Source organism: Microcaecilia unicolor, chromosome 2 (genome assembly GCF_901765095.1).
Source record: "Microcaecilia unicolor chromosome 2, aMicUni1.1, whole genome shotgun sequence".
NCBI lineage: Eukaryota > Metazoa > Chordata > Amphibia > Gymnophiona > Siphonopidae > Microcaecilia > Microcaecilia unicolor.
In genome coordinates this window covers 296,444,119-296,471,655 of record NC_044032.1, presented here as the reverse complement: position 1 = coordinate 296,471,655, position 27,537 = coordinate 296,444,119, and the positions used below count along the sequence as shown (strand labels likewise).

The following is a 27,537-nucleotide window of genomic DNA, read 5'->3' as shown; positions in this document are numbered from 1 at the left end:
TTAGTTTTTATACATAGGACTCCACATTTCCAAATTTTAAAAATAATCTCTAGGGTATTTAAACTACTGTGTCCCTTCTCAACAATTATGTTATGTACAATGATATGAAAAAGTACTACTCCTCTCCTGATTTCCCCTATTATCTACTATAATAAAACTCACCCTCAACGTTCTGAGGACACTGACGTCAGTGAAGCCAAGCTCTGACTTCCTTCAAAAAGGTTCGAAGGTTCGTGGTGGTGAAGTCAGCAAAATCGCTCCGGGCCCTGCCCTCGAGGGCGGAGCAATGGCAGAACAATGAAGGGGTTGGCAGAGAGGGAGGCAGGGAGGTGGGAAATCGCTCCGGGCCCCGCCCTTGAGGGCGGAGTAATGGCAGAACAACGAAGGGGTTGGCAGGGAGGGAGGCAGGGAGGCGGGGGGGGTGGGAAATTGCTCCGGGCCCCGCCCTCGCGTCAAACGTCATGACGTTGGGGGAGGAGCAATGCCAGAACAACGAAGGGGTTGGCCAGGGAGGGAGGGAGGTGGGTGTTGGCGACAAAAACCTTGCTAGCGCCCGTTTCATTTGCTCTGAAACGGGCTTCTTTTACTAGTTATATATATATCACACTGAATGGTTTCTGATCTTTAAACAAAATGTAATATTACACAAAGGGAATCTGAGTAAACACAACAGTTTTTAAATTATGACATCATTTATTTACGAAACAAGTTATCCAACACCCATATCATTCATGTAAAAAAGTAACTGCTGCTTAATCAACCAACTGACCAAATTTAATTGATAATTAGATTCAGTTGACTGAATAGAACCAGGGTTGACTGAAACCAGACCTACTGAATCTAAATATTATATATTGTACACTACCATGGCAGTAAAGTAGTCACCACAAAGTTTCAACAAGAATGCTATGCCATTATCGAAGGAAATTCCAGAAGAGATTAAAAATAAAGTGGTTCAACTATATGAGTCTGGAAAGGGTTACAAACCCAAATGGAACTGCACCAAACCACACAGAGCCATTAGCTCCAAAAAGACTTAGGACAATCTTCCTGGAAGTGGCCAATCTGCTAAAATTACTTCAAGGGTGAAGTCACAAAATATCCCAAAGGAACATTCAAAGAACTACCTCAGATAAAGTTCAGTCTTCACTACTCCGCAATAAGAAAAACTGGGCAAAAATGGGATTTACGTTTATTTATATTTGACATACTGCCCTAGAGAGGCCTTTCAGAGTGGTTTACATATTCAAAATAAGAAAGTGAAGTACATATTTAATAGGTCAGAGAAGAGTATCAGTACTATAGATCCAATCACCCACAGTGGGCACAGTGGGATTTATATTACTCCAAAGCATCTTGAAATAGAAAAGTCTTTAAGTCAATCTTGAAATAACTAAAGGATCTCTCAGGACAAACTGGAAGGCAGAGTGTTTCAAAGTGAACGAACAAAAAAAACTGAAAAAAAAACTCTACTTCTGACATAATTTTATTTTATTTATTATATTTAAATCCCACATTAGCCTGAGAACTCAGGTTCAATGTGGCTTACATAACAATTAGAAAAGCATAAACATATTCAAAGTATATTAACAAAAAGTAAAATACATCATATAATGTTAGACTAGTAAAACCCGAGTTAGGAGTAGATGTAAGTAAATACTTAGGGCCCTGTTTACTACGGCACGTTAGCGTTTTTAGCACATGCTAAAACTTAGCAAGCACTAACGCTACAGACACCCATATATTCCTATGGGTAGCTCTAGCATTAGCATGCGCTAAAAACACTAGCGTGCCTACAGCACAGCTTAGTAAACAGGGCCCTCCTTAGTTATTTAAGCTAATTAATTGAAATACGGAGGAAAAAGGTAAGGGCTAGGGTTAGCTAGGATAAACAGGAGGTGGGAGAAGGTAAAAATTAATGCCATGAGTTTATTTGAGAAGAGTGCTTATTTCCTTAAAGGCTAGACTGAAGAAGTGAGTTTTTGATAGACTTCGGAATAAGAAATAACCATCGATGCATTTGATGGTTTTAGGTAAGGAGTTCCAAATATTAGTGCCTTGATATGAAAAGTTAGCAGTATGGATTGTTTTGTAGGTTACTTTCTTGCAATTCTGGAAATGTAAGATAAGATATTCTCTAGATGATTTAGCGGCATTATGTGAGGGTAATTCAACCATACAAAGTTTTGTGAATGAAGGCTTGAATGATACTCTTTTATTGACAGCCAATGCAAAACGTATAGAAGGGGGTGCGTGGTGAAGCGTGGTAGTCTGAATATGAGACGTGTGGCTGTGTTTTGAGTGGTTTGTAGTTTTTTGAGGAGATCCCCTTTAAGTACGGCATAGAGTTGCAGTAATCAAAATTTGTTAGGACCAGGAATTGAACTAGGGTACTGAAGACTGATTTTACAAAGAATGGTCTTAGTCACCTCAATTTCTATAATGAATTGAAGACACTTGATACCACTTTGGAAATTTGGTTATCTAGAGTGAGAAATGGTGAATTGTGACTTCTAAAATTTTCATAGTTGAGTCAAGGGGATATGTGATTTTCTCAATGGTAAATGATTTAAGATTTATAGAGTGATGAGGATTAGTATTTGTTAAGAATTTAGTTTTATAGGTGTTGAGTTTTAATTTGAAATTGGATGCCCAAGATTCCATTAGAGAGATACCTAACCTAATCATATGAATACACATGGCAACATCGTCTGCATAAATGAATGCTGGGAGACCATTTTTCTCCAGTAAATTGTCTAATGGAAACAACAAGATGTTAAATAGGATGGGGGACATTGGAGAGCCCTGGGGCACTCCACAAACAAGGGACCATGCTGATGAAATTGTACCCAATTGATTCATGTGGTACGATCTAGAACTTAGGAAGCCTGAGAACCACTTTAACACAGCTCCATGGATTCCATAATGGACAAGGATGTTTAGAAGGATATTATGATCAACAGTGTCAAAGGCACTGGACATATCAAACTGGAGTAATAATATTTTATTACAAAAGCTAAGTTCTCATCTAAATTTAGCAAGGAGGGTGGTGAGAACAGTTTCAGTACTGTGAGAAGGTCTAAAAGCGGATTGTGAGCTATGTAAAATGGAGTGAAGTTGGGGATAGCCCATTAGTTGGTGCGTGACTAACTCCTCCATTACCTTTACCAAAAATGGGATTGAAGCCACTGGTCTGTATTTAGAGACTACACTTAGGATGGTTTGGGTATTCTTCGGTATAGGAGTCAAAATAATGTTGCCATTTTGAGGGGGTGGGATAGGCCCTGAGATAGCATTAAAGTTATGTTTGAGAACAAATAGCTTATGAATAAACTAGGGGCTGATTTGAGAAGGTAACTAGGGCAGTTATCAAGTAGGCATTGTGATTTACCATATTTGTGAAGAGTGCATTTGACTTGATCAGTTGTAAGTGGGTGAAAGGCTGACCAGATTCTGTCTGCTTGAGAGCATAGTGGTGAAGGATCATACAGAATAAGAAAATGATCTATTAATGTTAGGGAGTTATTTAGTTCTTGTCTGATTTTAATTATTTTCTGCTCAAATATGATGCCAATTAATCAGCCGTTGCGTGGGTTCGTTTGTAGCAGTTACAGGATGAGTATTCAATAGCTTGTTTACTACTGTGTAAAGTTTTTGTGAATTAGCTGGTTTTTTTGCCTATAAGTTTTCAACAGTAAGTGGTTATTGCTTTGATAATCATGTTCTTGTATGATTTTAGGAGTTTTTTCCAATTAGTTCATTGGATTTGTTTTTGATCCAAATTCTTTCTTGTCTTCTATATTTATGTTTCATTAGTAGGAAGTCTTCATTAAATCATGGAGATAACTTCTTTTTTGGCCAGGATTTGGTTGTAATTGGTGTAAGTTTGTCTAGAACAGTTTTGCAAATGTTGTTCCATTGTTGGATGAAATTAATATATGGATTAGAGGAAAGTAAGTTACCAAATTGTTTGTTTGACCAAAATATTGAGATTTTACCTCTGGTTTTGAAGGCATGCGATGTGTTAGTAGGCTTAGACGAATGGGTGGATTCTTTCCAGTTTAGCGTGAAAGAAAGGCTGCTATGATCTGACCAAGGTATCGGGGACCATTGCGATTGATATGTGAAAGTTAATAAGGTCTGTAAATTTGGTTGCTAATAAATCTAGATGTTGTCCTTTGATGTGGGAAGACATGCCATTGAACAGCGAGAATTGCTTATGTAGATTAATAGCATTTTCAAGATGTAAGTTGATATGTCCAATCATGATATTGTCATTATTGACACACATGTTGGATATAAATTCAGTAAGTTCAGCCTCGGCCAGGTTCCAGCTATTGTAATAGGAGATTTGGATAGGGAATTGTCTTTTATAGAGCAGGCAACAATTTCTAGGTTAGGGGATTGAAATTCAGTAATAGTTTTTACCTGGAGGAATGATTTATAAATAATAGTTAAGCCACCTTTCTTTCTGCGCTGGGGAAATGAAGAATGGAGTATCCAGGTGGACATACGTTTAGGATTGCTGGATCATCTTTTGTACGTAGCCACATTTCAGAGATAAGGGTTAGACCAAATTGAGCTTCAGTTATCCAATCTTTAATGATTTTGGTTCTGTTAACAACCAAGCAAGCAATGATATAACCTATGGGCAGGGGGAGGTAGGAATGCTTATCAGTAATCGACAATGGGACTTTAGTGAGTATGCATTTGCTGTATGAGGTTTTGAAAGTGTTTTGTCATGATAGTTAGTGGGAAGTGTGATGTTTAGAGCATTATGAATCAGGTATTGGGATACGAAAGTAAAAGGATTATTAGGTAGGTAACCCATATATATAGTGCCTAGGGGTGTATATCACAGGGATATTATAGATGAATTTAAAAGCACTAGTGAAATGGCTTTTGTGTCTTAATAGAAAGGGTAGGTAAAGTAACTAGTATAACAAGATGTTTAGCAAATTCATTATCCAGCCCTGAGAAAAGTGATATTATTTATTTTTCTTGGTAACTGTACATAATGTAATGTGAAGTAAAGATGGTGAAGAAACAATGTTGATTTATAGTGATGTTAGAAGGTATCTAGTAATTGAAGTAGATGTGTCTACATGAAGTCGGTTAAGCTGTGAAAATCACAGGGCACGTCCCAGAGTGTTGTTAAAAGTTGAGAGACAGATAATGTGATCTCTGAATAAAAACTTTTTTGTACTATAGTAAAAATCTTATAGATAGGAGAGCCTATGGGTGACTGGGAACTAGTGTTCCTCAAGAAGAAGTGGGGAGCATGATCAAACTTCTTTGATCCCCTCACCAACATTTCTGCTGCATTTTGAACTACGTAATTGCAGCCTGTGGATATCTTGTCATACAGAAGAGCACTGCAATAGTCTACATTTGAAGTCAAAAGTGAGTGGATGAGGATGCGAAGAGTCAATTTTTTAAAAAGGTCCAATTGGATGCTATGGGATTCATAAGAGATCAGCAAGGCAGGAACCAATACAATCTAAGAGTAACACTAATGCTTGTCTCACATTTGCAAAAACACACCTGGATGACCCCATGCCCTTTGGGATAATGTTCTATGGACAGATGAGACAAAAGTGGAACTCTGTGGAAAACACAGGTCCCATTAGGTTTGATGTAAAGCAAATACAGATTTCCACAGTAAGAACACACCAAGTGTCAAACAACGTTGTGGTAGTAAAGTGGTATGGAGATGTTTTGCTGCTTCAGGACCTGAAGGAACCCTGATTTCTGTACTATACCAGAAAATTATTACGGAGAATGTCTGGTCACCTGTTCATGAGCTGAAGCATAATTGGGATATGCAGCGAATGCTACATACCTGTAGAAGGTATTCTCCGAGGACAGCAGGCTGATTGTTCTCACTGATGGGTGACGTCCACGGCAGCCCCTCCAATCGGAACACTTTCTAGCAAAGTCCTTTGCTAGTCCTCGCGCGCCGATGCGCACCGCGCATGCGCGGTCGTCTTCCCGCCCGAACCGGCTCGTGCCGGCCAGTCTCATATGTAGCAAGACAAAGAGAAGGGAAGACACAACTCCAAAGGGGAGGCGGGCGGGTTTGTGAGAACAATCAGCCTGCTGTCCTCGGAGAATACCTTCTACAGGTATGTAGCATTCGCTTTCTCCGAGGACAAGCAGGCTGCTTGTTCTCACTGATGGGGTATCCCTAGCCCCCAGGCTCACTCAAAACAACAACCATGGTCAATTGGGCCTCGCAACGGCGAGGACATAACTGAGATTGACCTAAAAAATTTACTAACTAACTGAGAGTGCAGCTTGGAACAGAACAAACATGGGCCTAGGGGGGGTGGAGTTGGATTCTAAACCCCGAACAGATTCTGAAGCACTGACTGCCCGAACCGACTGTCGCGTCGGGTATCCTGCTGCAGGCAGTAATGAGATGTGAATGTGTGGACAGATGACCACGTCGCAGCTTTGCAAATCTCTTCAATAGTGGCTGACTTCAAGTGGGCTACCGACGCTGCCATGGCTCTAACATTATGAGCCGTGACATGACCCTCAAGAGTCAGCCCAGCCTGGGCGTAAATGAAGAAAATGCAATCTGCTAGCCAATTGGATATGGTGCGTTTCCCCACAGCCACTCCCCTCCTGTTGGGATCAAAAGAAAAACAATTGGGCGGACTGTCTGTTGGGCTGTGTCCGCTCCAGATAGAAGGCCAATGCTCTCTTGCAGTCCAATGTGTGCAGCTGACGTTCAGCAGGGCAGGAATGAGGACTGGGAAAGAATGTTGGCAAGACAATTGACTGGTTCAGATGGAACTCCGACACAACCTTTGGCAAGAACTTAGGGTGAGTGCGGAGGACTACTCTGTTATGATGAAATTTGGTGTAAGGGGCCTGGGCTACCAGGGCCTGAAGCTCACTGACTCTACGAGCTGAAGTAACTGCCACCAAGAAAATGACCTTCCAGGTCAAGTACTTCAGATGGCAGGAATTCAGTGGCTCAAAAGGAGGTTTCATCAGCTGGGTGAGAATGACATTGAGATCCCATGACACTGTAGGAGGCTTGACAGGGGGCTTTGACAAAAGCAAACCTCTCATGAAGCGAACAACTAAAGGCTGCCTTGAGATCGGCTTACCTTCCACACGGTAATGGTATGCACTGATTGCACTAAGGTGAACCCTTACAGAGTTGGTCTTGAGACCAGACTCAGACAAGTGCAGAAGGTATTCAAGCAGGGTCTGTGTAGGACAAGAGCGAGGATCTAGGGCCTTGCTGTCACACCAGACGGCAAACCTCCTCCATAGAAAGAAGTAACTCCTCTTAGTGGAATCTTTCCTGGAAGCAAGCAAGATGCGGGAGACACCCTCTGACAGACCCAAAGAGGTAAAGTCTACGCTCTCAACATCCAGGCCGTGAGAGCCAGGGACCGGAGGTTGGGATGCAGAAGCGCCCCTTCGTCCTGTGTGATGAGGGTCGGAAAACACTCCAATCTCCACGGTTCTTCGGAGGACAACTCCAGAAGAAGAGGGAACCAGATCTGACGCGGCCAAAAAGGAGCAATCAGAATCATAGTGCCTCGGTCTTGCTTGAGTTTCAACAAAGTCTTCCCCACCAGAGGTATGGGAGGATAAGCATACAGCAGACCCTCCCCCCAGTCCAGGAGGAAGGCATCCGATGCCAGTCTGCCGTGGGCCTGAAGCCTGGTACAGAACTGAGGGACCTTGTGGTTGGCTCGAGATGCGAAGAGATCTACCAAGGGGGTGCCCCACACCTGGAAGATCTGTCGCACTACACGGGAATTGAGCGACCACTCGTGAGGTTGCATAATCCTGCTCAACCTGTCGGCCAGACTGTTGTTTACGCCTGCCAGATATGTGGCTTGGAGCACCATGCCGTGACGGCGAGCCCAGAGCCACATGCTGACGGCTTCCTGACACAGGGGGCGAGATCCGGTGCCCCCCTGCTTGTTGATGTAATACATGGCAACCTGGTTGTCTGTCTGAATTTGGATAATTTGGTGGGACAGCCGATCTCTGAAAGCCTTCAGAGCGTTCCAGACCGCTCGTAACTCCAGAAGATTGATCTGCAGATCGCGTTCCTGGAGGGACCAGCTTCCTTGGGTGTGAAGCCCATCGACATGAGCCCCCCATCCCAGGAGAGACGCATCCGTAGTCAGCACTTTTGTGGCTGAGGAATTTGGAAAGGACGTCCCAGAGTCAAATTGGACCAAATCGTCCACCAATACAGGGATTTGAGAAAACTCGTGGACAGGTGGATCACGTCTTCTAGATCCCCAGCAGCCTGAAACCACTGGGAAGCTAGGGTCCATTGAGCAGATCTCATGTGAAGGTGGGCCATGGGAGTCACATGAACTGTGGAGGCCATGTGGCCCAGCAATCTCAACATCTGCCGAGCTGTGATCTGCTGGGACGCTCGCACCCGCGAGACGAGGGACAACAAGTTGTTGGCTCTCGTCTCTGGGAGATAGGCGCGAGCCGTCCGAGAATCCAGCAGAGCTCCTATGAATTCGAGTTTTTGTACTGGGAGAAGATGGGACTTTGGATAATTTATCACAAACCCCAGTAGCTCCAGGAGGCGAATAGTCATCTGCATGGACTGCAGGGCTCCTGCCTCGGATGTGTTCTTCACCAGCCAATCGTCAAGATATGGGAACACGTGTACCCCCAGTCTGCGGAGTGCCGCTGCTACTACAGCCAAGCACTTCGTGAACACTCTGGGCGCAGAGGCGAGCCCAAAGGGTAGCACACAGTACTGGAAGTGACGTGTGCCCAGCTGGAATCGCAGATACTGTCTGTGAGCTGGCAGTATCGGGATGTGCGTGTAGGCGTCATTCAAGTCCAGAGAGCATAGCCAGTCGTTTTCCTGAATCATGGGGAGAAGGGTGCCCAGGGAAAGCATCCTGAACTTTTCTTTGACCAGATATTTGTTCAGGGCCCTTAGGTCTAGGATGGGACGTATCCCCCCTGTTTTCTTTTCCACAAGGAAGTACCTGGAATAGAATCCCAGCCCTTCTTGCCCGGATGGCACGGGCTCGACCGCATTGGCACTGAGAAGGGCGGAGAGTTCCTCTGCAAGTACCTGCTTGTGTCGGAAGCTGTAAGACTGAGCTCCCGGTGGGCAATTTGGGGGTTTTGAGGCCAAATTGAGGGTGTATCCTTCCTGGACTATTTGGAGAACCCACTGATCGGAGGTTATGAGAGGCCACCTTTGGTGAAAAGCTTTCAACCTTCCTCCGACTGGCAGGTCGCCCGGCACTGACACTTGGATGTCGGCTATGCTCTGCTGGAGTCAGTCAAAAGCTCGCCCCTTGCTTTTGCTGGGGAGCCGAGGGGCCTTGCTGAGTCGCACGCTGCTGACGAGAGCGCGCGCGCTGGGGCTTAGCCTGGGCCGCAGGCTGTCGAGAAGGAGGATTGTACCTACGCTTGCCAGAAGAGTAGGGAACAGTCTTCCTTCCCCCCAAAAATCTTCTACCTGTAGAGGTAGAGGCTGAAGGCTGCCGGCGGGAGAACTTGTTGAAAGCGGTGTCCCGCTGGTGGAGCTGCTCTACCACCTGCTCGACTTTCTCTCCAAAAATATTATCCGCACGGCAAGGCGAGTCCGCAATCCGCTGCTGGATTCTATTCTCCACGTCGGAGGCACGCAGCCATGAGAGTCTGCGCATCACCACACCTTGAGCAGCGGCCCTGGACGCAACATCAAAGGTGTCATATACCCCTCTGGCCAGGAATTTTCTGCACGCCTTCAGCTGCCTGACCACCTCCTAAAATGGCTTGGCTTGCTCAGAGGGGAGCTGGTCCACCATGCCCGCCAACTGCCGCACATTGTTCCGCATGTGTATGCTCGTGTAGAGCTGGTAGGACTGAATTTTGGCCACGAGCATAGAAGAATGGTAGGCCTTCCTCCCAAAGGAGTCCAAGGTTCTAGAGTCCTTGCCCGGGGGCGCCGAAGCATGCTCCCTAGAACTCTTGGCCTTCTTTAGAGCCAAATCCACAACTCCAGAGTCATGAGGCAACTGAGTGCGCATCAGCTCTGGGTCCCCATGGATCCGGTACTGGGACTCGATCTTCTTGGGAATGTGGGGATTACTTAGAGGCTTGGTCCAGTTCGCCAGCAATGTCTTTTTGAGGACATGATGCATGGGTACTGTGGACGCTTCCTTAGGTGGAGAAGGATAGTCCAGGAGCTCAAACATTTCAGCCCTGGGCTCGTCCTCCACAACCACCGGGAAGGGGATGGCCGTAGACATCTCCCGGACAAAGGAAGCGAAAGACAGGCTCTCAGGAGGAGAAAGCTGACTTTCAGGAGAGGGAGTGGGATCAGAAGGAAGACCCTCAGACTCCTCGTCAGAGAAATATCTTATGTCCTCTTCCTCTTCCCACGAGGCCTCACCATCGGTGTCAGACACAAGTTCACGGACCTGTGTCTGCAGCCGTGCCCGGCTTGACTCCGTGGAACCACGGCCACGGTGGAAGCGTCGAGAGGTAGACTCCCTCGCCTGCACCGGCGAAGCTCCCTCCGCCGAGGTAGTTGGGGAGCCTTCCTGGGAGGCTACCGCAAGCGGAACCGATGTCGGGAGACCTCACCCCGGGCAATGGGCCAGCCGGCGCCTCGCTCGACGGTATCGGTGGCACAAGCACCCCCGGTACCAGAGGGGTAGGGCGCAACAGCTCTCCCAGGATCTCTGGGAGAACGGCCCGGAGGCTCTCGTGCAGAGCGGCTGTGGAAAAAGACATGGAAGCCGATGCAGGAGTCGATGTCAGAACCTGTTCCGGGCGTGGAGGCTGTTCCGGGCTGTCCAAAGGGGAGCGCACCGACACCTCTTGAACAGAGGGCGAGCGGTCCTCTCGGTGCCGATGCCTACTGGGTGCCGACTCCCTCGGCAACCCAGAGCTCTCGGTGCCGACACGGGAAGGGGACCGGTGACGATGCTTCTTCGACTTTTTGGGACGAAGCATGTCACCGGAGCTTCCCGGCACCGACGAGGAGGACGTAGAATCCAGCCGTCTCTTCCTCGGGGCCGAGGCCGAAGGAGGTCGGTCTCGGGGGGGCTGTACCGCAGGAGCCCTCAGGGTAGGGGGAGACCCACCCGAAGGCTCACCGCCACCAGCAGGGGAATGGACAGCCCTCACCTGCACTCCAGACGAAGCACCACCGTCCGACGACATCAGCAGACGAGGAGGTCTCGATACCACCGACGCAGCCCTCCGATGTCGCCCCGATGCAGAGGGCCGATGCCTCGATGCACTCGATGCAATCGGGGGCGAGGATGAAGGTCCGGGCGCCGACGACGTCGAAGCAGTCGATACTCCCGGTGCCGATGAAGAGCCCGAGAACAAAACGTTCCACTGGGTTAATCTCGCTACCTGAGTCCGCTTTTGCAAAAGAGAACACAGACTACAGGCCTGCGGGCGGTGCTCAGCCCCCAGACACTGAAGACACGACGCGTGCCTGTCAGTGAGCGAGATTACCCGGGCGCACTGGGTGCACTTCTTGAAGCCGCTGGAAGACTTCGATGTCATGGGCGGAAAAATCGCGCCGGCGAGATCAAAACTCGAAATGGCGAAAATGGCACCACAAAAATAGGGGGAAGAAAACTTCGAACCGAGGCCTAAATAGGGCCTACCCCGACGACGAAAGAAAACTTACCGGGGCAAAACTAGAAGTACAGGAAGAGAGCAGACCGAAAAGGTCTCCTTCCGACACCTTTTTTTTTTTTTTTCTAAAGCGAAGTCGAAAAACGACGCACGAGGTCAACTTTCGGGGTGCGAACGGCGAGACACGACCGTACCGAGCGCGGACAAAAGAAAACTGGCCGGCACGAGCCGGTTCAGGGCGGGAAGACTGCCGCACATGCGCGGTGCACATCGGTGCGCGAGGACTAGCAAAGGACTTTGCTAGAAAGTGTTCCGATTGGAGGGGCTGCCGTGGACGTCACCCATCAGTGAGAACAAGCAGCCTGCTTGTCCTCAGAGAACACTAGATTATGATCCCAAACACAAGAGCAAGTCTACATCTGAATGGCTGAGGAGAAACAAAATTAAAGTTTTGGATTGGCCTAGCAAAATTCCTAACTTGAATCCAACAGAGATGCTGCATCAGGACCTGAAAGAAGCAACCCATGCATGAAAACCTGTGCCAGAATTAAATCAGTTCTGCAAAGAACAGTGGACTAAGACTCCTCAATAGTAATGTGAAAGACTGATATCAAATGACAGGAAGCACTTTGCTGCAATTGTTGCTGCTAAAGGTGGTGCAACCAGTTATAAAGTTTAGGGGGCAATTACATTTTTACAAGGGTGATGTGGGGGAGCTTTGTTCCTTAAAGAAATTAAGCAATAATTTAAAACCTTGTGCGTGTTTGCTCAGGTTTCCTTTGTCTAATACAGAACTTGACAAACCCCAGGCACCAGGTCTCTATTGGGCTCATTTTCAAAAGAGAAGGACATCCATTGTTCGACATAAATGGGAAGATGGGCGTCCTTCTCCCAGGGACGTCCAAATTGGTATAATCAAAACCTGATTTAGGACGTCTCCAACTGCACTCCGTCGCAAGGATGGCCAAAGTTCAAGGGAGCGTGTCGGAGGCATAACGAAGGCAGGACTTGGGAATGCCTAACACTTGGACATCCTTGACCCATAATTGAAAAAAACAAGGATGTCCCTGATGAACTTGGACGTTTTCACCCGGACCTGTTTTTCTTACGACTAAGGCACAAAAAGGTGCCCGAAATGACCAGATAACCACCGGAGAGAATCGGGGATGGCCTCCCGTTACTCCCCCAGTGGTCACTAACCCCTTCCTACCCTCAAAAAACACCTTTCAAAATATGTCGTGCCAGTCTCTATGCCAGCCTCAGATGTCATACTCAGGTCCAAGACAGCGCATGCAGGTCCCTGGAGCAGTTTCAGTGGGTACTGCAGTGCACTTCAGACAGGTGGACCCTAGCCCATACCCCCCCTACCTGTTACATTTGTGGAGAAAACAGCAAGCTCTCCAAAACCCACCACAAACCCACTGCACCCATATATAAGTGCTCCCTTCACCCGTAAGGGCTATGGTAGTGGTATACAGTTGTGGGTAGTAGGTTTTGGATTTTTTTTTTTTTTTGGGGGGGGGGGGGGTTGGTTTGGGGGACTCAGCACACAAGGTAAGGGAGCTATGTTCCTGGGAGCAATTTATGAAGTCTACTGCAGTGCCCCCCTAGGGTGCCCAGATGCTGTCCTGGCATGTCAGGGGGACCAGTGCACTACAAATGCTGGCTCCTCCCAAAACCAAATGGCTTGCATTTGGCCACTTTTGACATGGACGTCTTTGGTTTTGAAAATCGCTGGAAGTCAGAAACGTCCATGTCTAGGGACAACCAAATCTACAGACGTCCAAATTTAAGGATCTGGATGTCTCTGACAGTATTTTTGAAACGAAAGATGGACGTCCATCTTGCTTTGAAAATATGGGTTTCCCCACCCCTGGATTTTGCCGTTTTGAAAGGATGTCCAAATCGCAACTTGGACGTCCCTTTCAAAAATGCCCCTCCACAGCACCTAAAAATTGCATTCTGGCACCCAGAATTTTTTTTTTTGCCCCAAATAGAGTTTTCAGGTTGTGGTGATGGTGTAGAAAAACACACACATATTTCCTGCTTCCCACTGTGACATGACTTTCTGTAAGCTTGAGCCACGCTGTTCAGGAAGTTCAAGTTGGTCCCATAGTTTCGGGGACCAGTGGCCAAAGAATTAGAGTCCGTTAACATAAAGAGGATTAGTTTGAAGTAAAATATGATAGGTAAAAATGTTTCGGATACTGTTTCATCTTTGATTCTGTCATTTCAGAATTTGTCTCTAAATGAGGGAACTGAACAGTGGCATGTGGTTTCAAAAAACATTGAAGATGAAGTGTTACAAACTAAGTGGGTGGCTTTTTCCGTTTTTTCTAGAAATAAATGGTATCATTCAGATGTGTTTCTTTTGCAACGCCAGCTGGAACACGAGTGTTGTAAATATATTTCAGATGAGCTGCGTAAGAAGTGCAGAGCTCAAAGCAAGTTTTATTATCAAGAGATTCTGAGGAGCAAAAAGGAATATAAAAACAAAAAATTATCAGAATTAGAGAATCCTCACCATATTTTTAAAATTGTTACAGACATGACTTCATCATCCTCTTCTGGTGTGGTTTTGAAAGTCTTTGACTGCTACTGGGATTTCAGATTATGTTAATAGTAACATTTCAAACGTGAGTTTGCAAAGTAATTCTTTGAAAGGATATAACTTTGTGCTCAATTTAAATTCAGTTGAGTGTGAACAGTTTACGCAGTCTCTCTTCTACAGAAGTGGATGGAGTCTGGACTCAATTTGAATCAGTATCTCAGGCTGAAGTGATCAAACTTTTCGGGTCCATAAATTCATATGCTGTTTTGTCAGACAAAATTCCTTTTTGTTACTTATCTTCATGTAAAGAGACTGTTGCCCGATTTCTGACTCATCTCACCAACTTGTCTTTAAGTACTGGCAATGTTTCAACTCAGTTGAAGGAAGCTATAGTCACTCCAATTATTAAGAAAGGGATGAATTTATGTGATGGATATGCAGGTTTTAGGCCAGTCTCCAATCTATGCCTGTTGACAAAGATTCTGGAAAAGTCTGTTCTTTTGCAATTAAATTATTTCTTGGATATAAACGATATCGTTGTGATTATAGTACTGAATCCCTATTGCTGGAAATAGTGAATGAGATACTGGTAAAGGCTGATTAGGGCTTTGATGCCTTATGGGTACAGATAGATCTTACCGTAGCCTTTGATACTGTATCTCATTCAAAGCTAATGCAACATCTTGCGATTGGAATTAAATCAATAGTCTTTCAATGGTTTGGCTCTTATTTTTCTCACCGCACACAGTCAATCTGATGGAATCATGAGCTCTCTGCTAAGATTTGGAGAGAGGTGTTCCACAAGGATTGTTATCAACGACCCTTTTAAATTTATAATTAGAGAGCTGGAAGACAGATTTTCAGCGCTTTGCTTATGACATCCAGCTCATAGTTTTTATGGAGGAAAATAATCAAGAAAAAGTAACAAGATGGCCGACAGAAGAGTAGCTCCCTGAGAAGCTCCCTCGCCAAACTCCCAAAAACCCAGACGAACTGACTACCTGAGCCGTCCTGACCGGACCGGAACGGACCGGGAGGGAATTAAACCACGACCGAATCCTACCGCTGTGGTCCTAGCACTGAATAATCCAACCAGGCAAAGTTCGGGAGGGTAACCGGCGAGTCTTGGAGGAGCTGACCACGCCACGAGGCCCATCTGCCTGCAGGCGACCAAGACCCAGAGCAAGCGGAATCGCTGGATCACCCAAGCAGCGAAGAACGCCCTGACCGCACCGGAAGGGTTCGGACAGTGCCGAAGCCGAGGCCCTTAAAAGGAATCAGCTAACCTTCTTGAATCGGAGGACCTGAAGGCAAACGCCAGGTCTGATTCTCCGGGCCGCAAATCGAGGAACGACCAACAGCGGGAAGACAACAAGCAAGCCGAGGCTGACCAGGCGGCTCCGAGTGATCTGCCGAAAAGGACGCCGCCGAACGCAGAGCAACGGAGCTGCAGAGCCTGATTCGCCGTAGAGCTGACCCTGCTGAATCCAGTGGGACCGCACGACCTGACCCACCGAGCCCAACGCAAACAGATGATCAACCGGCGACCTGAGGCCACGCAACGCCGAAGACTGATCGAGACGCAGGAACGAGCTCAGAGGATCGCGGGGAACAGGTCGAGCTCTCCTTTGACCAAACGACCGTGCTACTGATCGCCGCTCGGGCCGCCAAGGACGACTGCTGACAATCAAAACCGACTGTGAGGGTCAACCGCCTGAACAAGATCTACCTGCTGTGGCCGAACTGAGTATAAAATACCTGCTCATTTTAACTGCATGCATGCACTGCTTAGCTTTAACATAATTTAAAAATCCTCGCTTTATCCTGTTTTGCTATGCTTACTTTTACTGAAAGCCACTGTTGCCATGCTTTAAATCAAACTCCCGTTAAGATTAATGCAAATGCAAATATTACCTCATTTGCCTAATAAAGAATTGTTGCCAAACTTTCAGTGCAGGCTTGCCCAGCAATAATCCGATGCCAAGCTCTAAATTAAATTGTTGCTATAATTAAATACAATTATAAGCACTACTGCGCATGCCTAGCACTGAACCGCTGCCAGCTTTAAACTAAACTGTTGCTAAGCCTAACTGAAAACGTTAGCACTATCTCGCTTGAATTGTAGCCAAGCTCAAATACAATTGTAAACTTTGAATCGCTCAAATGTTAGCTTTAACCTAATTATTGCTAAGCTCAACTGACAATGTTAGCACTAACTTGCTTGAATTGTAGCCAAGCTCAAATGCAATTGTAAACTGAATCACTCAAATGTAAACCAGACGCCTAACTATCTCAGCGCCCAACACATAGACATGAACACCAGCAACACACTCATAACCATCCAGAGTCTCATCATACTCACTATATTCTTACACGCTAACACAACCCACAACCTCGACAGCAACAACCCCACCACCCACAATACGCACAACACTCACACACACACAATGCACACCCAAAACAACAATCATCACAACCCAACTACATATCACCAATCCTACGCACAATATTTAAACAACCTACCAAATCAAAGACACAATAACCAACCAACTGGAATAAACCCCAGATATGCACACCACCGGCAAAACAAGGAAAATAATGACAACAGTAATCTCAACCACCGAAGAAACAGACAATTAATAAAAATAAACACATCAAACCCCACCATGGAACCACATCACCCAATCCAACTAGGATACATCAATGCAAGATCAGCAGTAAGAAACTCAGTAGACATACTAGATTGGATCATCACAGACAAATTAGACCTCTTATTTATCACAGAAACCTGGTTCCACAGTCCCACAGACCCAGCCATCTTACAAGCGTGCCCACCAGAATACAAAATCACGCACTGGACAAGAAATGGAAAAAAAAGAGGAGGCGGAATAGCGATAATATACAAACCTGAATTCACCATCACAATCACAGGCGAATCTACCTCACCACAACTTGAAATTGCATCGACTAGAATCAGCCATCCAAGCCTAATAGGACACCTTAACACAATCCTATTCTACAGGCCACCAGGAAAATGGCAAGACACCCAAACACAACTCATGGATTTCATCTCGAATACCTGCGTATCAGCCTCAAACATCCTCATACTAGGCGACATCAACCTACACCTAGAAAACGACACACTAACAAGTACACGGGAACTCAAAGAATTCTTAAAACTCTGGGACCTGCAAACACCCAACTTACAACCAACCCACAAAAAAGGACACACGATAGATATCATAACAAACAGATTCGAACCGGACTCAACTATCACACTCACTAACACAAGATGGACACCTACACTATGGTCAGACCACCATAAAGCAAATGTCACTCTTTACTGGCGAAAAACACAACTAAACACAATCAACAAACATGAACAAAAAACCTACACAACAAGAGGAAAAATAGACCCCACAACATTCTGGCAACAGATTTACCAGAGCGAATGGACCATAAACGCCAACACCATCCAATTCCTCCAAGAATGGGACGATATAAGCACAACAACACTAAACAAAATCGCCCCAGTCCAAACCAGAACATCACACAGGAAAAATGCAAATCCATGGTTCACCGAAGAACTGAAAAAACTGAAAACACAAGTCAGGAGACTTGAACGAACATGGAACAAAAAGAAAGACGAACAAACACTAAACGACTGGAAACAACTTCGGAGAAAATATAAATACACCATCAAACAGACAAAAATACTACACTATAAAACACTAATAGGACCAAACTACAAAGACACACATAAACTCTTCAACCTCGTGAACAAACTGTTAGACACCACACCTGTTACAAACAACAGCAAAGATATACCAAGTGTCGACAACCTTGCGAAATACTTCAAGGAGAAAATTACACTATTGCGACACAAAATACCTGCCAGCCCTATAGAATACACCACTCTCCTAGACTGCCTAGATCCAGAAGAAGGAACACACCCAGCAGACAGAACCTGGACCGAATTTGAACTATTATCAGAAGACCTCATCTCTAAAACTCTCAAAAGATATGCCAAATCCAACTGCAAACTAGACATATGTCCGAATAGCCTCATGAAATCTGCTCCTCAAAAATTCATAGTAAACCTAACAAACCACATAAACTACATGTTACAAAATGGACTCTTCTCAAAAGAAAAAGGAAAAATCTTACTCACACCAATTCCTAAAGATACAAAGAAAAACACGAACGAAATAACGAACTACAGACCAATAGCATCCATACCACTAATAACCAAGATAACCGAAGGCATGGTAACTAAACAACTCACAAACTATCTAGACAAACACTCGATACTGCATGATGCCCAATCAGGATTCCGTTCGAATCACAGTACAGAAACAGTATTAGTCACCCTTGTGACCAAATTCAAACAAATAATTGCAACCGGCAACAATATACTCCTCCTACAATTTGACATGTCAAGCGCCTTTGACATGGTTGACCATGAAATCCTACTACACATACTTGAATACTTTGGCATCGGAGGAAGTGTCCTGAACTGGTTCAAGGGGTTCTTAACCCTGCGTTCGTATCAAGTGACATCAAACTCAACCACGTCCAAAGCATGGATACCTGAATGTGGAGTCCCACAAGGATCACCTCTTTCACCAACCATATTTAACCTAATGATGATCCCTCTAGCGAAACTCCTATCAAGCCATAACCTCAACCCATATATATACGCCGATGATGTGACAATATACATCCCATTCAAACAAGACACCAAAGAAATCTCCAACGAAATCAATCAAAGTCTACATATCATGAACACATGGGCAGATGCATTCCGCCTGAAGCTAAATGCAGAAAAGACCCAATGCCTGATACTCACCTCCCAATACAACACAACCGAATACAACGTGATAAACACACCGAACCTAAAACTTCCAATCTCAGAAACGCTAAAAATCCTCGGTGTGACTATCGACCGCCACCTAACACTTGAAACCCACGCAAACAACATAACCAAGAAGATGTTCTTCAGCATGTGGAAATTGAAAAGGATAAGACCATTCTTCCCAAGATTCGTCTTCCGCAGCCTAGTGCAATCCCTCGTCCTCAGCCACTTGGATTACTGCAACTCATTATACGCAGGCTGCAAAGAGCAAATACTGAAGAAACTTCAAACAGCCCAGAACACAGCAGCCAGGCTCATCCTCGGAAAACCTAAATATGAAAGGGCAAAACCACTGCGCGAGAGACTACATTGGCTTCCACTCAAAGACCGCGTTACTTTTAAAATTTGCACACTAGTCCATAAGATCATTTACGGTGAAGCCCCAGTGTACATGACTGATTTAATAGACCTACCACCCAGAAACGCCAAAAGATCATCCCGAACTCACCTCAACCTTCACTACCCAACTTGCAAGGGGTTGAAATACAAGACGATATACGCGTCAACCTTTTCCTACATGAGCACGAAGTCTTGGAATACACTACCGCGCAACCTAAGAACGACTAACGAACAAGCCTCCTTCCGTAAACTACTAAAGACTCACCTGTTTGAACAAACTTACGGAAAAAGCCAAAACACTTAGAAACCACACTCACTGTTCACCAACTCAATACACATCCACTTCTGATCCCACATCCCTTTATCCAGTCAATCATTCACCTACCTATGGAACAATGTACCATGATACTTTCAATGCCCTTTTTTCCCATTGTCTCCTTCTAATGTTTCTATGTTGATGTCCCATTGTTATACTCCCATTGATATTCGAATGTCTCGTACAACTCTGTTCAATGTAATCCATAACTTAGTCGTAACAAATGTATTTCTATTATTCATGTCTTATTGTAAGCCACACTGAGCCCGCAAATAGGTGGGAAAATGTGGGATACAAATGCAATAAATAAATAAATAAATAAATAACTGTGGGTTCAATGGAAAACTCAAGATTCTAACAGACTGGATGAGTGAGTCTGATTTAATTCTAAATGTTAAGAAATCATCTGCAATGTAGCTTTCACATCAATGATCTACATGTTTTTCCTAAAATATGTGGCAAATCTCTCTCATGAATATTCATTGTGCATATCAGAAAACCTGACTGGCTGGGTTTTCTCCAGGACCAGGTTTGGGATCCACTGATCTATACCTAGAGAATTCTTCTGATGCCAGTGCAACTTTTTTTTTCTTTTTAAATGGATTTTATGTCCTCTTTCAGTTATGTTCTAGATTCCATCCTTGGCCATACACAATGGAGGACATGCCTTAAATGCAATCTTTATCTTCCCTCCCCTTTTATTAATGATCTAGCTTTAACTCCACATATTTGGTCAGATCACTATAAATAACTTTTCATTTAAAATGCAAAGTTAACCTATTATACAACAGACAAAAAGGAAATTGGACAAGAAAATTATCTGACAAAGAAGCTTTCAAAACCCCAAAACAGATCATATACAAACTCCATTGAGTAATACAGTACACCAAATTACATGTAGGGAAAACAATGCCTATTGGAAAGTATGAAATAAAGGACAGTAAGTTGATATGACATACCAACACATAAAAGCAAACAAAAGTTTCTTACCCAAACTTGAACTGCCTTTTGCTATAGTAATTGTCTTCTCAAACATGCTTTTTGATGCTAATGGTGTGCTACAGTCTTCTGTAACCAATGGAGAACTCTTATCTAATGAATGTCCGTCATCCTAAAATAATAAAAAGACCATATTAACAGAACTATCAATTTAAGACAAAATGCAGAGGCTCATATATAAGATTACATAAAGGGCTAGATTCAGTAAATGGCATCCAACAATATTCTATAATTGCCACTCTAGGATGAGCGCTTTTTATGGAATAGTGTTGGCCACTGAATTCCACACCCAACTTTGGTGCAAGGACTTATACCAACTGAAACCAGTAATAAACCCTGGTGTACAAGTTGGGCATGCATCCACAGTATTGTATAATACTGGGTGCAATTTAACGCCCCTGATCCACCCATGTCCCTCCCATTGGAACACCCCCCTTGCAATTGTACACAGATACACTGAGGCGCTATCCTTTAATTGGGTGTGTAAATGTATTTCATCACTGATCTGCCGTTTCAGACCCATTTCAGTACCTTGCATCTGTTAGAATGCGTTTTCATGCAAAACGTTGGGTGCAGAATTAGCGCCTAGCTTCAGGCGTCATTTATAGAATTCTCCAGTAAGGGTGTGCACAGCCAAACTGTTTGGCTCATCATTATTTTAAACACATTTTTCTTAACTGTCATTTTTTGTGTGTGTTTTCTTTCAAATATTTGTTCTTTGAGCACACATTTTATGAACGCTAGAAATTTTAAGCGTGCAAATCATAGATATACCAGCCCACAAAGACAAACACACAAAACAGATAAACCGATACACATAGGGGAAGAATAAGCTCTAATGAGTATAGTTCACAATGATGGCATAAGGCCTGAGCTCCACCAAGATTGAGCTAACAATCGGATTTCTCACAATACCTCACAGGAATCATTTTGCTACACATCCGGACATTTTTAAACTTGGCAATGTCAAAACAAACATGAAGTTTTCTGGCCCTACCAGACTGGAAGTAAATCGACTGAAACCAGAGCCTTCATTTTCTCATTTATCAATGAGACCCCACAAAGTGCAAGTCTAAAGGCTATCAAGATCTCACAACTGAAAGATATGCTTAACAGTAACTGATGTAATCACAGAGCTGAGAGAGGAACTAACTACCATGAATCTTCAACTAAATTCCACTATGGCGCACACCAGCTTTCTTGAAGAGAAAGCATCTTGGGTGCTGCCAACCAACAAGTCAAGTATTTTGTTGCGTTCTTGACTTTTTCAATGCCTCGATTTAACACAGCTGATATTGTGATATATTGAATGTTCTCTTATTGGTAAAAGATCTCAGCAGGTTCCCTTGGGCTTAATTCCTAGGATCCAGCTGCATATGTTTGTTTTAACACCTGCTAATGTTCAACTCAGTGGAGGAGTAACCTAATAGAGCAGTGGTTGAGAACCAGGGGAGCCCAGTTCAAATTCCACTACAGCAACTTGTTATCTCGGGCAAGTCACTTAACTCTCCATTGCCTCAGATACAAACTCAAATTGCAAGTCCTCCAAGAAAAAAAATACCTCCTATACCTGAATGTACATTGTTTTAGACTTGCAGGTGCCATATAAGAAATTAAATAAAGAAAATAAAATAAATAAATAAAAAGATCTTCTGTTTGAAGTGGCATGGCATGAAGCAAAGAGTATGGATTGGTTAAGTTTGGAACCTGTCAGCAGTTGAAGTGGATAATACAGCTACCTTTATCTATTTTCAGCTGCTCTCTGCAGCACAACTCTTCCCGGGATCTACATAGTAGATGACGGCAGAGGAAGACCTGTACGGTCCATCCAGTCTGCCCAACAAAGATAAACTCATATGTGCTACTTTATGTGTATACCTGACCTTGATTTGTATCTGCGTTTTCAGGGCACACGCCATAGAAGTCCGCCCAGCACTAGCCCCTCTTCCCACCACTGGTGCTTCCACCCAATCTCCGCTAAGTTTCTGAGGATCCATTCCTTCTGAACAGAATTCTTTTATGTTTATCCCACGCATTTTTGAATTCCATTACCATTTTCATCTCCACCACCTCCCTCGGGAGGGCATTCCAAGCATCCATCACTCTCTCCGTGAAAAAATACTTCCTGACATTTTTCTTGAGTCTGCCCCCCTTCAACCTCATTTCATGTCCTCCAGTTCTACCGCTTTCCCATCTCCAGAAAAGATTTGTTTGCTGATTAATACCTTTCAAATATTTGAACGTCTGTATCATATCATCCTTGTTTCTCCTTTCCTCCAGGGTATACATGTTCAGGTCATCAAGTCTTGTAATGTAAATCCCATACCATTTTTATATCTTTTCTTTGCACCACTTCAATTCTTTTACATCCTTAGCAAAATATGGCCTCCAAAACTGAACACAATCCTCCAGGTGGGGCCTCACCAAGGACTTGTACAGTGGCATCAACACCTCCTTTCTTCTGCTGGTCACACCTCTCTCTATACAGCCTAGCAACCTTCTGGCTACAACCACCACCTTGTCACAATGTTTCATCGCCTTCAGATTCTCAGCTATTATCACCCCAAGATCCCTCTCCTCGTCTGTACATACCAGACTCTCTCCGCTTAACACATAGGTCTCCCATGGATTTCTACTCCCTAAGTGCATCACTTTGCATTTCTTTGCATTGAATTTTAATTGCCAAACTTTAGACCATTCTTCTAGCTTCTGCAGATCCTTTTTCATGTTTTCCACTCCCTCCTGGGTGTCCACTCTGTTACAAATCTTGGTATCATCAGCAAAAAGTCAAACTTTACCTTCTAACCCTTTGGCAATGTCACTCACAAATATATTGAACAGAATCGGCCCCAGCACCGATCCCTGAGGCACTCCACTACTCACCTTTCCCTCATCCGAGTAAATTCCATTAACCACCACCCTCTGGCATCTGTCCGTCAACCAGCTCCTAATCCAGTTCACCACATCGGGTCCTATCAGCCTCAAATTGTTTCTATGTGCCCTTTTGTTCTGGTCTTTGGTAGCACTTTCCAGGGTAAGGAGCTGCTGATTGTGGATGAGCAACTCCTGGAGCTGATCAGTATGCACATCTACCTGAAACTAGAGGGTTTCTATGCAACCCACCATCATTGCCAACTGAATTTTGATGGTTGCCATCTCCTCTCACATCTCAGCTAGGGCTACATTGTTATCCTTAATCAAATCTTTCACTTGAAGTACCTCGCCAACACTGTCAATAATGTTACCTCTGGGTCTTTACTAGCCGTGGGTTTGCCAGGAGACGGGGGCTCCACTTTCAATCTCTTAGTACCTTGCCCTGCCACAGAATTAAAATCCAATTTAGTGGGTTTGAGAGACACCATGCTTAGGAGCAGATTTGCAAAGTAGGAGAAATCTGTAGAAGAATATACAGTGATTCCAGAAGAAAAATAACCCACCTGAGGAGAAAATCAGCTCTAGGCTGCCATCCTGGACCCCATCCTCTAGGAAGTCCAAATCATTTCCTCTCTACACTGTTCCAGCCATGACCCCACAGCAAGAACAAGAGTTCCTAGTCCACTCTATAACACTGGCTGACTTTAATCATCTGGAAAGATATCTGGATCTACTGATATGTTCTCCATGAATCAGTAACTGGAACAATAGTAAAATCAGGATCAACAACAAGATGGTATCTTGGGGACAATGGAAAGCAAAAAGCATATGGACTCTAGGTCATGAACTTGATACACAATATGTTAAACTTCTGTACAACTACAAGCTGAATTTGGTCTCCTACATAATCAGTTCTACAACTCCGTCATTCCCTTGTGTGGAATGGTTTAAACACACATCGAGAGATAAAGAATTTAACTCATTCATTTGCACTTCCTTGCACTCAGGCTCCAAACTCTATAAAATGTTAGGCCTGAAAGTGATAAATAAGAACATAGCAGTCAAAAGATCTGGGAAAGATGCTGGCGTAGAATTTATTCCAAAACAGTTGACATATTTTTGAAATGATGGATTTTAGGTTTCATTATCTGCTTCAGCTACAAAATCCATTTTTTTTTCTTCACCCATTGGGTCTATCTAGCATTGCTTACAGTTCAAAGATCTCCAAAACAGAGACTCTAAATGTTGGTCGTGTGCCACATAAATGAGTTCATCATATCACACATATACTATTGCCCAGGGTTGACCATCGTTTGGTTGACAGTGTAGGCATACATTTCAAAAATATTTCAGGTGGACAAGTAGCTAAAATAGTCATTGAATAATTGTCAGTACTGTCTGCAAGCCTTTCTAAGCCAGATGCTTCTCTTTTCGATTTTATGCTCACTACTCCATTAAAACTAATTGTGAATCATTGCTCTTTTCACATGTCCTTTGTAATGCCTTTCATAATGTAAGTAGTTATGATCATCACAATTTATAATACTGTTCCTACATTTCCTTGTTTTTACTGTATTCTTTACCATGTAAGATGCTTTCTTTTACTATATAAGCCGCACTGGACCTGCTGTATGTGGGAAAGAGCGGGGTACAAATGTAATAAATAAATAAATAATTCATCATTAACTACAGACAAGTGGTAGAATATATGTCTCTATAAATGACACAGATGAGCTGCTGCTGGGATGTTTACTCATTACACCAGAGATTCCCAAACATGGTCCTGGAGGCACCACAAGCCAGTCAGGTTTTCAAGATATCCAGAGTGAGAAAGATTTGTATGAACTGCCTCCACTGCATGCAAATCTCTTCATGAATATTCACTATGGATATCCTGAAAACCTGAATGGCTGGGGTGACTCCAGGACCAGGTTTGAGAACCAATGCATTACACTTGCTGCTTGGAGTTTGTGATTGTATATTGTAAAAATTCTCAATGACCACACACACACAAAACAAAGACACAGACGAACACACACAAAACAGACACAGACAAACACAAACATACAAGCAGAGGGATTGGAAAAGATTCCATAAGTTATAATCAGCATGCTTTCCCTACTTGTTTCTTAAAGAAAAGTACAAATGAATTAAAATACATCCATTTTTTACTGTATATACAGCAATGCCACTTGCAAATTAAATCCTGCTTTTCATTTCCTTATGCCTTTATTGATAAAGTTAGTTTTTACCTGAAAACTGGCATATATACACATACATAGAAAAAACATGTTCTTACCTGATAATTTTTTCTTTCTTTCTTTAAGTCATAGAAGATCAATCCAGAGACAACTGGGTTATGACCATCTATCAGCAGCACAGGGAGATAGAAGACAATACTGAACTTTAAGATAAGATTGAATAGTCAGTATTTTCAATAACAAAGCAGAAGAAACAGAACCATGGCGCCCTCGTTCCTCATAAGAACCACACCAATAGCAAGCTAACAGAAGAACAACCCTGCAGGAATGAACAGCAATTAACTTGAACTAACTGAAACAGAAAGAAGGCAATCACTGAGAGCGGGCATCTGGATTCATCTGCTATGACTTAAGGAAAGAAAATTATCAGGAAAGAACATAATTTTTCATTCCTCGTCATCAAGCATATGAATCCAGAGACAACTGGGATGTAGCAAAGCAATCTTAAGTAGGGAGGGTCCAGGACACATCGGCTGAGAGTACTGCAGTTCTGAAGAAAACCTCTGACCTGGCTGCAGCATCCAGCTCATGCCGCCTGATAAAGGTATGCAGAGAAGACCACGTAGCCACACAACACGTGTCATCCAATGAAAAGATGAAGGTCAACGAAGCCCTGATGGACTGAGCTCAGAAAGTCAGTGGAGGCAGCTTGCCCGAAAGAATATAGGCAGTCGAAATGGCTTTCTTAATCCATTTCACAATGGATAACTTGGAGGTGACTTCACCCTTTCCAGGGCCCCCTAAAAGAACAAAGAGTTGATCCAAGTGGTGGAATTCATTAGACACTTCCAAGTACCACACCAGCACCCGCCACACATCCAAGAGGTACAAATTGGCAAAATCCACCTGGCAGTCTTGAAGGAAGGATGGAGCAACAGCTAGTTGAGATGGAAGGCCGAAACACTGGTAAAAAGGATGGAACAACATGAACAGTCACCCCCACTTCATGAACAAAAGGAACGGATATCTACAAGACAAGGCCTGTAACTCAGAAATGATCTTGGTGGAGATGGCCACAAAGAACACCGTTTTCAAAATGAGATCCTTAAACACAGCCTTCATCAGGGGCTCAAGGGAGGCTTCTATAAGACTTGAAGGATGAGACTGAGATAAAAAGGACAGGAAGCATGTATGGGGGGGCTTCAGGTGCTTAATCTTTTTAAGAAAATGAACAATGTCTGGATGCACTGGCAAGGAGAAGTGAGTCAACAGCTCACAACAGTGTGTTAAACCAGCCACCTGAATCCACAAGGAGCTGTAGGCGAGTCCCTTTTTGAACCCCTCCTGGAGGAAGGTAAGAATTTGAGGCAACAACTGGAAAGGAGAAATAGCTCATTCTATACACTATATCACAAAGACCTCCAGACTCGAGCATAAGCCGAGGAGGTGGAGCGCTTCCGGGCCTGGAGCACGGTGGAAATTCCATCCTCCAGATAACCCTTCCTCCATAACTGAGACCACTCAATAGCCATGCTGTAAGACCAAACAAGGAGGGATCCTCCAATAGGACTGGTCCCTGGGAGAAGAGATCTGGAAGAAGAGGCAGCTGAAATGGCTCGGCCACCCAAAGCTGAACCAGATCCACATACCACGGCCTGCGTGGCCAATCAGGAGAGCCCAGAATCATCTGCCCCGGATGACAGAGGATTTTGTGGAGCACTTTCCCAATCATTGGCCTCGG

At 44.1% G+C, this 27,537-nt stretch overlaps 1 protein-coding gene across 2 annotated transcripts in view; it reads right to left on the bottom strand.

Annotated features, from left to right (window-relative positions):
• MPDZ (multiple PDZ domain crumbs cell polarity complex component) overlaps positions 1-27,537 on the bottom strand; it is a 571,809-nt gene that overhangs the window by 240,531 nt on the left and 303,741 nt on the right. For both annotated transcript variants that reach the window (XM_030194291.1, XM_030194292.1), the window contains one exon: positions 20,713-20,833. In XM_030194291.1, the coding sequence (XP_030050151.1) occupies positions 20,713-20,833 (121 nt within the window). The remainder of the gene's footprint in view (positions 1-20,712; positions 20,834-27,537) is intronic.